This window comes from Glandiceps talaboti, chromosome 11, assembly GCF_964340395.1.
Source record: "Glandiceps talaboti chromosome 11, keGlaTala1.1, whole genome shotgun sequence".
In the NCBI taxonomy this organism is placed as follows: Eukaryota; Metazoa; Hemichordata; class Enteropneusta; family Spengelidae; genus Glandiceps; species Glandiceps talaboti.
In genome coordinates, this window is record NC_135559.1 from 18,323,447 (window position 1) to 18,338,850 (window position 15,404).

Here is a 15,404-nt window from a genome sequence, read left to right on the forward strand (position 1 = left end):
ACAAATATGTGTAGACGGGTATAATGAGTATTAAAATATACTATAAATAAAGAAGTAAGTATGTAAATGTGACTCATAGCTAACTTGGGCCGTTATTACCTGTATGACATCATTATCATTTTCGAGTTTCACCAGAATTGTTGCCTCATGCCCCTGACTCAATATGAATCCGAGTTTGCCTGGCGAGTGCCCACAATACACCACGGTTTACTTCGATCAAACATGGCGGTGCCCATCAGTGGAAACAATACACTGATCGATCTAGATGTTGCGTACGATGTGTGGCATAACAGTAAAGCTATTGGCTACTCAGACGTTCCAAGTAGTGTGTTTGCTTTACACATTTTACAAAATCACAGACAGTATTGTGAGGAATGTTTCCCTACTGTTTGTCAACAACAAGATGGTGACCGCAGTCATGGCTACCACTCCAGACAGAGACAAGTCAAAATGGAGACATCGACAGAGTATGAAACCCTAAGTGATGATATATCACAGTCTACGTCTATTACGATAAAGTAAGTCAGTTTAATTTATGGTCTGCATTTGTTCATTTATTTCACGAAAAATGGCAGACTGATGGCGACTTTTGTGAGTGCAATTGTCACATCGCATCGACGCTGATCATAGACCGTTGCTGGCGTTAGACGCATTTATACCGTATACGTCAACTGTTGAAGTCCCTATTTCAACTTGTCCCAAATTTGGAAAAGCTCAATAATTACTTGAAAGTAAATCAAATGACTACACTGTATTACTACTGTGGTAAATGTTTCACTACATGAGAGACTTTCAAGGACAACGCAGCAAAAAAGCTGTAGTCCATGATGCATGGCTAAGTACACTCCTTGGTAAAGCAGCAAGAATTCAGTGTTGTAGCATTTACATGTATATCAGTCATAGTGTACGTACTACTTTTGTCTGAAATTGTGATGTACTTTGATTTTATCATTAAGTTACCTAGGAATATAATTCTTTTGTCATATAAATTTATGCTAATTTATGCACAAATAAGCTTAAATTGCAATGTGGTTATTGACTCTTGTCTGTCCTTCCACAAAAATAAGTATGCATTGTAATGTCGTGGTATGCAGTTTACATGTATAGTCTCAGTTAGTCATCCAAGTGCTCTTAAATGTATAATCAAAACCTTCAATTGTCCAATAGGACTCCCATACAACATAAATAATTTACTTAAAATTGGAAATATAACAGTGGCCATTGTATATGTAAATTAAGGTCTCTATGGGTCAATAGTTCATATATTGTACCATGTGACAATCACAGAAGGCTGTATGAAAACAATGTATTATTCAAAAGTGATATTTACTCTTTTCTACAAACCAATCTAACATGTCAGTTATTTCTTTAACATTTCTACCAATGTTTTACCAATAGATATATCAAATCAGAAACCATAGATGACCAGTATCAACAAGACTCACAGGAGGTTACAACTGGACAGGACAAACATGTGAAATCAGAAACCATAGATGCCCAGTATCAACAAGACTCACAGGAAGTTACAACTGAACAGGATAGATGTATGAGATCAGAAACCACAGATTACCAGTATCAACAAGACACACAGATGAAAACTGGACAGGACAAACATGCGAAGTCAGAAATCACAGATGACCAGTATCAACAAGACTCAGAGGAGGTGATGACAGGCCAAGAACTTGGAACTGACTTCTACTCAGCTGATAATCACCAACTATTAAGAACAGAAAACCATTCTGAAACTGTACCAGACTGGGCAAATGAATGTGGTACAAACAATCTTGGCTCTCCTGGCAATACTGTTGATACAGGTTTGGCACAAAATACAAGTACATGTGATAATGTGATGAACTCCATAACAATAGAGAAAGAAGAAAGTGATAATAATCAACCAACAAACAAACAATCCCAGTCCTTAGAATATGAGGACAGGAATGAACATAGGGCTGTTATTGCAGAAAGTCTCATCAGTGAACCGTTTACAACTCAAATAATTAAAGTCACATTGCATAGAGATACTGTTGAAAGGATAGATAGTTCATATTCAGACACTAATGAAAAAGACTTGTTGTGTAAAACTCTAGTATACCCAATCAACAAACATACTAATGCTGAAAATCACTGTATGACATTGAGAAGGAATACGTCATTTGGACACACAGAGATTAGTAAAGGTTCTCCTACAAGTAGTGATTTGGAGAAAGACACAACTAAAAGACCATTTGTGTGTAAAGAGTGTGGTAAAGGATTTAGTAAGCGTGACAATTTAAAGGTACATAGAAGAATCCATACAAATGAAAGACCATTTGTATGTAAGGAGTGTGGTAAAGGGTTCCATACTAGTGGCGATTTAAAGGTACATAGAAGAATCCATACAAATGAAAGACCATTTGTATGTAAGGAGTGTGGTAAAGGGTTTAATAGCAGTAGCGATTTAAAGGTACATAGAAGAATCCATACAAATGAAAGACCATATGTATGTAAGGAGTGTGGTAAAGGGTTTAAGCAAAGCAGTGCACTGAAGAAACATAGAAGAATCCATACAAATGAAAGACCATATGTTTGTAAGGAGTGTGGTAAAGGGTTTTATACAAGTAGCCATGTAAAAAGACATGCAAGTATACATACAAATGAAAGATCATATGGTTGTAAGGAGTGTGGTAAAGGGTTTAATACAAGTGGCCATTTAAAGAGACATAGAAGAATCCATAAAAATGAAAGACCATTTGTATGTAAGGAGTGTGGTAAAGGGTTTCATAGCAGTAGCGATTTAAAGGTACATAGAAGAATCCATTCAAATGAAAGACCATTTGTATGTAAGGACTGTGGTAAAAAGTTTACTAGGAACAGCAGTTTAAACGCACACATAAGAATCCATACAAATGAAAAGCTATTTGTATGTAAGGAGTGCGGTAAAAAGTTTACTAGAAACGGCAGTTTAAATGCACACATAAAAAGCCATAGAAATGAAAGACTATTTGTATGTAAGGAGTGTGGTAAAGGATTTAATAGGAATAGCTATTTAAAGGCACACATAAGAATCCATAGAATTGAAAGACCATTTGTTGTAAAGAGTGTGGTAAAGCGTTTAATAGGAGTGACAATTTAAAGATGCATAGAAGAATCCATACAACAGGAAGGCCATTTGTATGTAAGGAGTGTGTTAAAAGGTTTAATATTAGTTGCAATTTTAAGGCACATAGAAGAAGCCATACAAATATAGTGGTAGTCTGATAGAATATAAAAAGAAGCTGGAAATATAGAATACATTCTATGTAGATTGTTTCAAAAGGTTTAAACAAAGTGACAGTCTGAATCCACTTGAAAGAAACTATACTAAAGAAAAGGTTTCACCAAAGCAACACACTGAAAATATTACCTATATAATCCCAGAACATAATCAAATGGTCAGATGTTTGTGACAAGGTTTTCCCAATAAAGAGAGAAACTTAACAAGACGTGTGACAAGCTAACCAAACAAATTTTAGATGATAAAATATTTAATTTCATTTTCCATGTTCCTCTGAAAGATTTTCTTTTCTCATGATAGTGATCTTCCTTACAATGATACATATTAAGTAAAACAAAATGTTACAGTTTGGCAAAAGTATGGATTTTGTCTGGTTTTTCAAGGTATTATTTTCCAAATTTCTGGACAATCTCATAAAAAATAATAAATATGTGCATATGGATTACACTAATTAGCATAATTTAGGTAATTTTTCCTTGATTTTTATTTGTTTTGCAAGGATTTGCCTATACAAATTAATATTTGATGTACATCTTTTTTTGTCAGAGTAAAATTTGTGCTTATGAAATTTCATTGACTAATAGCATTTGATTGATTTCTCAATAAAAGTTAATCTTTGCAGTACAAAAGTTGTTCTTTTAGCAGACAAAAAAAATGAAAGCTCACGGAATGTATGCCTTTTGCCCTGAAATAAATAACTTTACATGTATTTACACCAAGTTTTACGAGTATCAAATTTTGCATGTATTTTTGAATTTAATCACCAACAAATGTGTTTGAAGGGATTTGAGATTGGTGACCAGCTCGAAATTATCCTACTGAAAATTAAGGAAAAATTACATAAAATCAAAAATCCTAATTATGATATGATGCAACAAGGGACTACTAAATTGAATTTTCACATCTGAGATGTGTATTGGAAAGGCCAAAGATGTTTCTTTTAATCTAATTTTTAGAAAAAAACCAGAATCAAACATGTATAAATATATTAATTTGAGAGATGTAAAATCTATAACTTTTGTTTAGAGGGCCTGTTTTATATTCAGCACCATCAAATTGAAAAAGAAGTTGTCTTCCAACTGTTATCCAAAATGCCCCCAGCAGGCATATTTTCTTAGATCATAACATGACTAATTCATTTTTTAGTGTAACTCAACTGATCATGGGTTTAATCTACAGGAGTGCTGTAGGCATGGTTGTGTGTGTGTGTGTGTGTAAGCTAACTGTTTTGAAATTTAGAAGTCCCAAATTGATTTATGCTTGAGATCAATAGTTTAATGTAGGGTAAAAACTAAATTCTTTTAGTGTAGGGTGGGGGGGGGAGAGGAGGTCTTTTATGATGAAATCTGTTTTGTTCCCCAATACAAACAATTCTAAAAATGTCAGATTGAACCAGATTTAAACTGAATGCCTTCCGTAAGGAATTTCCTTGTTTATGCAAGAAATTTAGCTCTATATCTGTGATTCGACAAATCCCAATGAAAGTTAATAGTTGTTGTTGAAATGCCTGCCACGCCTCCTATTCTCAGCACAGGAAAGCTTGCCATCCTCGACTTCACTCTGCTTTCATGATCCCCTACATACCAGGGATATGGCATGTGTGTGTTGAACTTCCTTCTGTCCCACCACGAGTTTCAGGAAAATTGTCAAGATTTTGTTGAGTGGCACGCCCTCACTGTACACTATTATATAGAGGTCAATGTATAGGTCACCATTATTGATAAATTTTCTTCGCAGGCTAGGCGAGGCTTGGTCTATTTTCCATATTTTGACCACTCACATGATTTGGGTATAAATTATAGATTATTATACTTGATAAATATGTGAGAGTGTATTTATATCCTGAGATACAGAGCTAGATAAATAATTATGTACAAGCCTTGCAACAAACAGTGGTAGTTTGTTATTGAGAGAAATCGGAAAAGAACACGGTAAAAAGTAGACGGTTCGTGGTCAATATAATACTTCCTAAACTTCTAATCGAAAATCTACAAAGACATGATTTCTCTTTATTCATCCGGCATTGGTGTGTGAAATTTGAAAATGATAAGTCCATATTTGACGAAATTGAAACAATGATAAATATTTCACCTGTTTGTGAACCTATTTTAAGGCCAAGAAAAAAAATTGTTTTCTGGTGAGTTTGAATCACTTAAATACCCTGCCTCGGAGTTTTCTTTTTTTTCTCGTGTTTGTCCAGCCAATGCAGAGTGCAGCTCCAAGGGAAACACAAAATAAGGTTGGCACGTACAAAACCCCTGAAAACAGAGTCTTTCTCAGTGTAGAGCTATGTAGAGGACGAGTATAAAGTTGGCGTCAGATTCAGGTAGCCTCAGATCCGAATACACCTGACGACAGTGAAACAGAATCCTTCCCTGTGGTTTCAACAGTATTAATTCAGGTTTGAGTCCGTCGCATGTCTTCGGATCTGAGGCCATCTGACGCTCAATATAACGTTCATAAGATAATGCTTCCTGAATCTGAATCTGACGCCAACTTTATACTCATTCGATCGATTAATTACTCAAATTGGTCATTAATATTCTTTGGATTATTACTAAAACCTAATCAGTTCTGGCCATTACCCTACGGAACATGTCTATGAAATTTCGTTTGAATTGATGCTGCCGGCGTTGTTTCGGAAATCGTGATACACACACACACACACACACACACACACGCACGCACGCACGCACGCACGCACGCACAGACACACACACACACACACACAGACTTCATCGATATATTATCACCTAAAAATGGGAAACAAATTTTATGCATGGCACTAAAATACATTTATTGTTTATATAAAAGAGCTATTTTTCCTCACTACATACTGGCTTTGTATTCATAGCACTACATAATACTACATGCTGATTTGAAATTGATTGTGCTGTGTACAACAATTTTACCAATTTAGTTAGAAGGGAATATGGAAGGGGTTCTGAGGCCTTAGGGACCGGTCAGTTTCTTTGGCTGGGGGGATCGGGGGGGGTGTCACCCTGTTTTTGAAATTGGCAGTAGGGGGGTCATGCTGTTTTAAAAATTGTGGATAGGGGATCATTGTGTTTTGGATTGTGATGGAAGAAAAAAATCCTTTTTCTGCAATGGCATATAGCCTTGTCTGAAATGTGGTACATGTAGATATTTGTTCTTCTCCGTGTTTCTTAAATGAATTCTTTTAATATTACTTATTACTTCAAGCATAACTATACATACACATATATATGTATTACCTAGCTACCACACTAGTTACAGAACATGTCATGTAAATGCTTGGCTGTTTCACAATCAGTGCTTCACTTATATTGCACTTTGGGGCAAAAGTGAATTTGAAGGTTTCATAATGGTAATCTTCATAGATAGTTTATAAAAGTTAATCTAAAATGTTCCCTACTCGTCACTATGAACTTGTCAGAAGGGATTAATACACTTTCTATTTTGGACACTACATGTTATTGACACTACAAATCACCACATCTCATCAGATTCCAGTTTCTATTATACACAAGGTATGACCACCTAAAGTTCTCTAACATACCGATGACTTTACTATACATGCAATATTAATGCCAATATACCAATGTTACGGGGCCGTTTTTATGTGACATGGGAAACTCATTTAAATTTTTACGCATGGAGCCTATATAAACAAGTTCTGTTTTTGCCTTGTTGATTTTAAGACCTGAACAAATAGAAAACAGCTGAAAAACTGATAAACATGCAATAACAGAAACTTTGTCACCGAGAAGGATTGACATATCGTCTGCAAATAAAGCCAATTTTTGTGCTATTGTTTTCAGGGAGTTTTACCCCTTTTATCTCCTCGGTATTTCTGACAGCAATGGCGAGGAGCTATATTGACATAATAAAAAGGATCGTAGACAGGGGGCACCCTTGCCTAATACCTCTAGAAGGACTGAACCAACCGGTGGAGTGACCGTTATTTAAAACACAACTTTTTATATTGGTGTAAAAAACCTTAACCCATTTAATAATCGAGGGACCAAACCCAAACAGATTCAAAGACTTCAACATAAGCGGCCACTCGAGGCTATCGTATGCCTTCTCTAAATCTACTGTAGTACGACACCTGGGATATTTGTCATTTTTGTGTACTCAAGACAATCGCGAGTAAGGTGAATGTTTTCTGCAATATTCCTACCCTTAATGAAAGCCCTTTGGTCAGGGTGAATTACTGAAAAAACGACACAGCGCATTCTCTTAGCAATTGCTTTACTAGCAACTTTATAGTCAATGTTGAGGAGTGAAATTCCAGGTCTCCAGTTCTTGATATTTTCAAGCGTCTGACTGGACTTTGGAATCAAACTAATTACCGCTTCACATTATGAAGTAGACATTTCGTCTTGATTAAAAGCATAATTAAGGGCGGTCATGAAATGGTCTCCCAAATCATCCCATAGAGCAAAATAGAATTCTACCGAAAGGCCATCCGAGCCTGGCGACTTCTGCATTGACTTCAATATTTCATAACATTCTTTGTTTGAAAGTATGCCTTCGCACCATTGTGCATCTTCTGGACGTAATTTAGGAATACGGTGTTTACGTTGAAGAAGTTTGTATTGATACGTGTTTCTTTATCTGTCATTCTCTCTCTGTCAGTCTCAATCTGCGCGAATCGAATTTACTCAATATGAATCCGAGTTTGCCCGGCGAGTGCCAACTATCCCACAATACATCACGGTTACTTCGATCAAACATGGCGGCGCCCATCAGTCCAAAAGATACACTGATCGACCTAGATGTTGCGTACGGTGTTTGGCATGACAGTAAAGCTATCGGCTACTCAGAGGTTCCAAGTAGTGTGTTTGCTTTACATATTTTACGAATTCACAGACAGTATTGTGAAGAATGTTTCCCAAGTGATTGTCAACAACAAGGTGGTGACAGCAGTCATGGCTACCGGAATGGACATATGACACCCTAAGTGATGATATATCACAGTCTACGTCTATTACGATGAAGTGAGTCAGTTTAATTTATGGTCTGCATTTGTTTCACGAAAAATCGCAGAATGACGGCGACTTTTGTCAGTGCAATGTCACATCGCATCGCCGCTCATCATAGTGAACACATACATGTATTGCCTGCTGGCCATGAGGGATATAGCACCCGTTTACTACACCCGAGGGACTGTGAGTTACCAGAATCACGTGCTATTCAGCCTCGGGAAATATCATGTGATTCTGGTAACTCACAGTCACTAGGGGGTAATAAACGGGTGCTATAGCCCGAAAATAGGCCAGGCAATATGTGTTTCATAATATATACCTCATGCTGTAGACAGACGAAACTGCCATTTTGACCTGCTGTGAACTCGCGGTGGTCACGTGACCATGTAATAGTTGGTGGAACTATTCCCCTATGGAAATAGTCATTCTATTTTCCTGTCATGTGACTGATTCTAGCGAATCATGACACAGCATTATCACTAGGTATATTATAAACGCATTTATACGTCAACTATTCTCCTTTATATTTTCAACCGGGAGGGCGTCTGTGCGTCCCCTGAGGGTATAGCGTCTCTACACATGTTACACTCAATGTACAGCTATGAAGCACTGCTGTGTTCCACGCTGCCATTATAGTTTTAAAAAATGCACACTTTTACCGCATACCCAAGGAGAAAACCTAGAAGAAGCGTTATTTCCAGCTAATGAGAAACGACAACGCGAAGTTGGATTCGAAAAATACGCGATATGCAGTGTTCAATCATTTTGCCGGGGGGGGAAGAAGACAGCTACGTCTAACATCCTCACTTTGCTTCCTTGGTCAAGGCAACCTAAGCCGAGAAAGCCACCAAAGATCAGGACAATAATTACACTAGAGACATTTACGCCAGAGCTAGAATCACCCGTAACCACAGTGCGTAGAAGTCCAGAAGCTACCACAGCTTCCATGTCAACCACGACCGTGCGTACCCAAAGCCAAACGGAAAATGAAAATGCAGACGCCGTTTTAGCCTTCCTCAAACGGGAAGTTGACAGATTGTTAATGAAACTCTGAGAGTGTCAACGGAACGTGACAGAACTACAGTCAGTAAACGATAAACTGCAAACAGAAAACAGTATCTTGCAACGCAACAATTGTGACATGGAAGCCAAGAAATTTGGGATAGGAAAATTCAAAGATGACGACTTAGCCATTTCTTTTTACACAGGTTTTCCTGATTTTGAGAGATTCGGGATTTGCTTTGATTATTTCTACAATGATGATGTTTTCTCAACACAGAAACTGTCAGCAATGAACCAATTTTTCATGGTAATGTGTCAACTTAGACTTGGTCTCTTAATGAGAGATTTGGCGGAGCGATTCGATGTCAGCGTGTCATATGTATCAAAGACGTTCGTTAAATGGATAAACACGATGTTCTATGAACTGAAAGAAAACGATATCTGGCGATCACATGAACTTGTCGATGACACAATGCCCGAGTGTTTCAAGATGAAGTATCCATCAACGAGTGTTATCATTGATGCCACAGAAATCCAGATGGAAATGCCATCGTCACCTGACTTGCAGTCTGTGACATATTCAACTTACAAAAGTAGGAATACGGTGAAGGCACTAATAGGAATTACCCCGAGTGGAGCAGTGTCATTTGTATCAGATCTCTACACAGGTCAGTATGTCACACATTGAATGTAACATTGTTTCATTATGAAACATTGACAATAACACCACGTTAAAACTTTATGTACATTTATATTTAAAAACATTTATATTTATTCAGAAACATTAATTCAGTATCATGTTTTCACAACTTAGCATGCATTCACAATATGTTTTATCCTTCTCAGGTACATAGAGAATATGAAATATAAATTAAAAGTGTTTATTTCAATCAGGAAGTGCTTAAATTCTATTTTCAATCATGTTGTAACTGTTTTCGTAATTTTTACAAAAGTGAAATTCATAATATTATCCACATTTTACATTGAAATGTACTGTACTATGAAATATTGAAGATAGCAGAACAAGTCCTGCATTCAAAAACAAGTTATGTATGTAAATGTTTCCATGTAAATGTTGCAGTGTGCTATCAGATAGAAGGAATACTCTAAAATTGTTATTAATCACAACACATATCTCTTTATGTTTATGTCAAGTAACAAAGTAAAAACATTTCAAACAAAACAGCCCATTGCATTTTTCTAAAAGTACATAGATACAACACTGTAAAATTGCATTTTTGTCTAAAACTTGCATTTAAACATTGTAAATTTGTAATGTAAATGTGTTTAAATTTGTGAGAAAGAAACTCATATTTATGATATTAGTATACACAGGTTATATTTGCAAATGATTTTTAGAAATTTTGTACTCATTTCAACCTTGAAATTTATGCAAGTGTAATCTGTTGACATTATATGTCATTTGATGTGAACTTTACAAATCTTTCCATCCATAATATTTGGTCACTTTGGCTCTCAAAATAGGCCAACTTTGTTTGGCTGTACTTTTCTACAGTTAAATAATACTACTACTATTGGTGTATATGTTAACAAATTATATCATTTTTGTTTTTTACAGGTTCCATATCTGACAAAGAACTCACTGCTTTATCAAAGCTACCAAGCAAACTAGAAAAAGGTGATGGAGTGATGGCTGACAAAGGTTTTGACATTCAAGACCAGCTAGCTGCTAGAGGTGCTATTCTAAATATCCCACCATTTATGCAAGGTGGTCAGCAAATGTCTATTGAAGATGTCATCGCTGCAAGGAACATTGCCTCACTTCGCATACATGTTGAAAGGTGCATGGAAAGGATAAAAAACTATCATATATTTGATAGACCCATACCAGTTACTATGTGTGGACTTGCAAACCAAATTTGTTTTGTCTGTACACTATTGACAAACTTTTTGCCACCTTTAGTTCCTGAAATAAGTAAGGGTCACATTGGTTACAAGTAAACATCACTGGCTATGTATACATCAATGCATTTAATGCAACAGAGTATTCCTACATTGGTACAACAACTTGAGATACTGTCATTTCAGAATGTAATTGTCGAATATCACAAAAAGATCTCAAAAAAAAAATATGTAAAAACAGTACTGCTTCTATGGAAGAATATTGCAATGATTGTTTTCAAATCCAAATGAACTGTAAATATATCGCACACAACTTTATTGTTGCTAATATTTTCTTTGCAACTGCAACAATATGATAACACTGATAATATTTTGAGCTACTTGTTTTTTGTTCAACATGTTTAGTGTCTGTTTATGTTGCAAGTTTGTAGTGGTACAGGTCGGGATGAAGTGGATGGCCGTTCTTAATGCATCTTGTCAATATTTCAGGTACAACATTATCGATATAGAATGTTCTGAGCTTAGGAAATACTGTGTTATACCACTCTACTTCATCAAACCAAATTCGTTCAACGTAAATATCTGTACCCTGTAGTGTATCAGTACACATGATGAAGTCACACCACTTCCACTTGGTCACAGCCATCTGGCTAAGCACCTGGTAATAGTAGACATGGCGACGATTTAGCTTTAGAATTCCTGATTTGTCTTGTCTAAGAGCAAATGATGTACTTCTTTTAACTGCCAACTGGGTTATGGTTACATTTGCATTTGTACTTTTTATTTCTGCATATCCCTCACTTGGTTGACTTGTAGGATCTGTGACTACACGGTCTACACTTGCTGCCAGCCAGGCATTCTCTGGCATTACAGCAAGTCCAGTTTCTCTGGGTGGCCATTCTCCTTCATATATTCTACATATGCGTTGGATGCTTTCGGTTCAAAGTCTATGCCATGCTGACAAGCCTTCAGTGTACCTTTCCGTGTACTGTAGCCCATTATTTTCTTGATGATGTTGTCTGAGGGTGTTGTTTTCCTCATGTTGACAATGCTGCCAACAATTGATGCTGTTATCCTGCCATACCTGTGTAGAAACCAATTCTCATTACCCAATGTCTTGAACTTCTTTCATAGAAAGATACTGCCCTTTTTAATAGATAACACATTGCTCTCTGAACGATTTACCTTGTAACAGTTTTTCATTTGGTGGTACAGACTGTGATTTATTATTTGCATTTTCTATTTTCTTAATACTATTACTGGGTGATAGTTGGCATGCTGTGGGTGAAGATCGTGAGTTGGTAAGCTTGGACTTGTTGGTGGCTGCAGTAGGGATGTTGGTGACTGTTGACCAATACTAATACTGTGAGACACTTCTTGATTTGATGGCTTCTGTATAATTGATGTTGAATCTGACTTGTCCTCTGGTAGTTGTGATAATGGCGTTGACTTTGGTTGCTGTTTGATAGAGTTCTCTGATCTGTTTACATGGGGTTGACTGCAGTTGTTGTTGGCTGGTCGCGCTATCATGTGTGCTCTCATTTGGTGGTTGATTTACTGTCGTTTCTGATGTTGTGGGTTGTGGATGGGCCAAGTAGTCATGGTCATGAACAATGGCAGTTCTGGGTTTGGCGTATGGCAGTATGTGAAGGAATGCCGTTGGTTTGCCCTTTTCTTCAAGCTTTTCAAGCTTATATCTTAGTGCCAACACTCTATCGCAGTTGTTTTTCTAGAGTTTCTTTGGCCGTGGGTCGATCTGTCTTGGTTTTGGTTTTCTTTTGTTGGATTTTCTTGGGTCATGTTTTATGAACTGGGCTTCACTGATTGGTAAATTTGATATTCTTCTTTCTCTGGTTGGTATGGTACATGCCACTTCTGAGGTAGTGATGTGCAGGACGGTGTGCTTATATTTGTGCTGTTCTGTGTTAAGGCAAACAGGAATGCTGCAACATGACAACAAATACCAGACAGGACAGAAAAATTTTGCAGAATGAATGTTCAGGGTGGACTGTTGAATGGATATGTGTGTAGTATATGTTAAACTCTACCTCATTGATGGTAGAAAAGCAGCCTTGAGGTAGATGTAAGGAGAGTCATCTGACATGTGGTGGTATTGCACTTTACTGACGTGGCCAGCACAATACATCCTGTAGCCTTTCCCGAAAAGTTTGTCAGATCCTTTGGCTTTTTCTTGCAGATGAGGCTGGTTGACGAGAAAGTGCCACATTGCACCAAAGTCTAGCTCTCTAGGTATTATTATTATTATTTATTATTAATCTTTATTTATTAATCTCGATAACTCCATAGGTTTTTAAACCTCTTTTCGTGGAGGTCGAGATACATCAAAATACAAAATAACAACACAATTACATACACGGCAATACAGTGCACTACAAATATTCAATACCAAACAAACACTAAAAATTGACATTGGTGACAATCAAAAGAGGAATAAAATTTCAATAGACTGTTTAAAATACATTTACAGATACAATAAGTACAATTGACTTAAAATGATTCATCCACATACTTTGTAAATAAGAAATTATAGCAATCCCTCTTAAAAACATCAACTGCATCTATTTTACGCAAATGTACAGGTAGATTATTAAACTCTTTGGCTCCTCTTACTGTAAATGACTTTTTAAAAAACTCAGTTTTAGCTCTAGGTATTTCTAAAAGGTACTGATCAACTGACCGTAAAATTCGTGTGGGACAGTATAGGTTAAACAGAGCATTTACATTATCAGGTGCAACTTTTTTTATAGCTTTAAATACAAGGACAAGTCTGTTTAACTGTAGTTTTAATGTCAGGGGTAACCATTTTAGACGAAGATAAAGATCTTTTGTTGGTACTGTATGATCAGTGTCTAGAATTAATCTCATACAGCGTCTTTGAATACGCTCTAATACTTGAATGTTAACAGCCGATGTAGTACCCCACACATTAGAACAGTAGCATAAATAGGGTAGAATAAAGCTACAGTAAAATATTTTTCTGGAATGTACTGTAAGGAAATGTTTCATTCTCGATAAAAGATATAGATTTGGCTTTACTTTGGATTCTATATACCTTATGTGATCAGACCACTCCAGGTTATGCTGTAACATAACACCAAGTAATTTTTCGCTCTTTACACAGTCTAATTGTATATTATTAACAGAAACGTCAAGACACTGTGTATGCAAGTGTGATCGTTTTTGTACAGTTGTAATCAACATCGATTTAGATTTGGTACCATTAATACAGAGCTTATTGTCTGAGACCCAGCGACTAATACTCGTTAGATCTTTGTTAATTGCTGATGTAATTTTAACAATGCTGTTATCAGAAGCATATACGGTTGTGTCGTCAGCAAATGATATGGAACTGGTATCATTCAAATATAAAGGTAAATCGTTGACATATGTAATGAACAACAGGGGTCCGAGGATCAAACCCTGTGGGACACCAACATCTACATTTGTAATATCAGAACAATGATCTTTATATTTCACATATTGTTTCCGATGCGTCAAATATGAATTAAAAAATAATAATGCATGATCGGTACAACCGTATAGTTTGAGCTTTGAAAGCAAAATTTTATGATTGACCAAATCAAATGCTTTACTGAGATCTAAAAGTACGGCACCAGTCAGATTCCCTTTATCTATTTGTTGCGACCAATCACTTACGAGAGAAATCAAAGCTGATTCACATGAGTGACCCGCTCTAAACCCTGATTGGTTACTGAGGAACAGATTATTGTAATCCATATATGCACTAAAACTGTTATGAATATGACGTTCAAAGATTTTCGATAGCACAGGCAGAATACTAATTGGTCGATAATTACTTAGGATGTTTTTTGGTCCCTTTTTATAGACTGGGACTAATCTAGCTAGTTTTCACATAGAGGGGAAATGAGCTCTATTAATACAGTGATTGAGTACACCAGTAAGAGAAGATGCAATAACATTCGCTGACATCCTTAGAAACTGAGCTGGAATACAATCAGTACCAGTGGACTTTTTAGTGTCTAGTGACAACAACTGAGATGTAACAAAGTCCTGCGACAGAGATGGAATATTAAGAAATGAGACCGGACTTTTACGCATATCAACTAATTCGATAATCTTATCAAAATTATAAGTGGAATTTGATGTCCCTGAGTTGTTAGTCGGTAGATGATCATTAACAACTGACTTGAAATAATCACTAAATGAATTTGCTATCACTGATGGATCACTTACATAATTTTGACCAATTACATATTGTTCTGCAGTAGCAACCTTCTTTGATGGAAAAATATCTTTGAATGCATTCCAAA

General features: G+C 36.4%; 1 protein-coding gene across 1 annotated transcript in view; it reads left to right on the forward strand.

The window, feature by feature from the left end:
* The first annotated feature begins 222 nt into the window (after positions 1 to 222).
* LOC144442097 (uncharacterized) overlaps positions 223 to 15,404 on the forward strand; it is a 28,471-nt gene continuing 13,289 nt past the window's right edge. Inside the window, 2 exon segments of the mRNA XM_078131366.1 lie at positions 223 to 518; positions 1,399 to 3,079. Of these exon segments, the coding sequence (XP_077987492.1) occupies positions 223 to 518; positions 1,399 to 3,079 (1,977 nt within the window).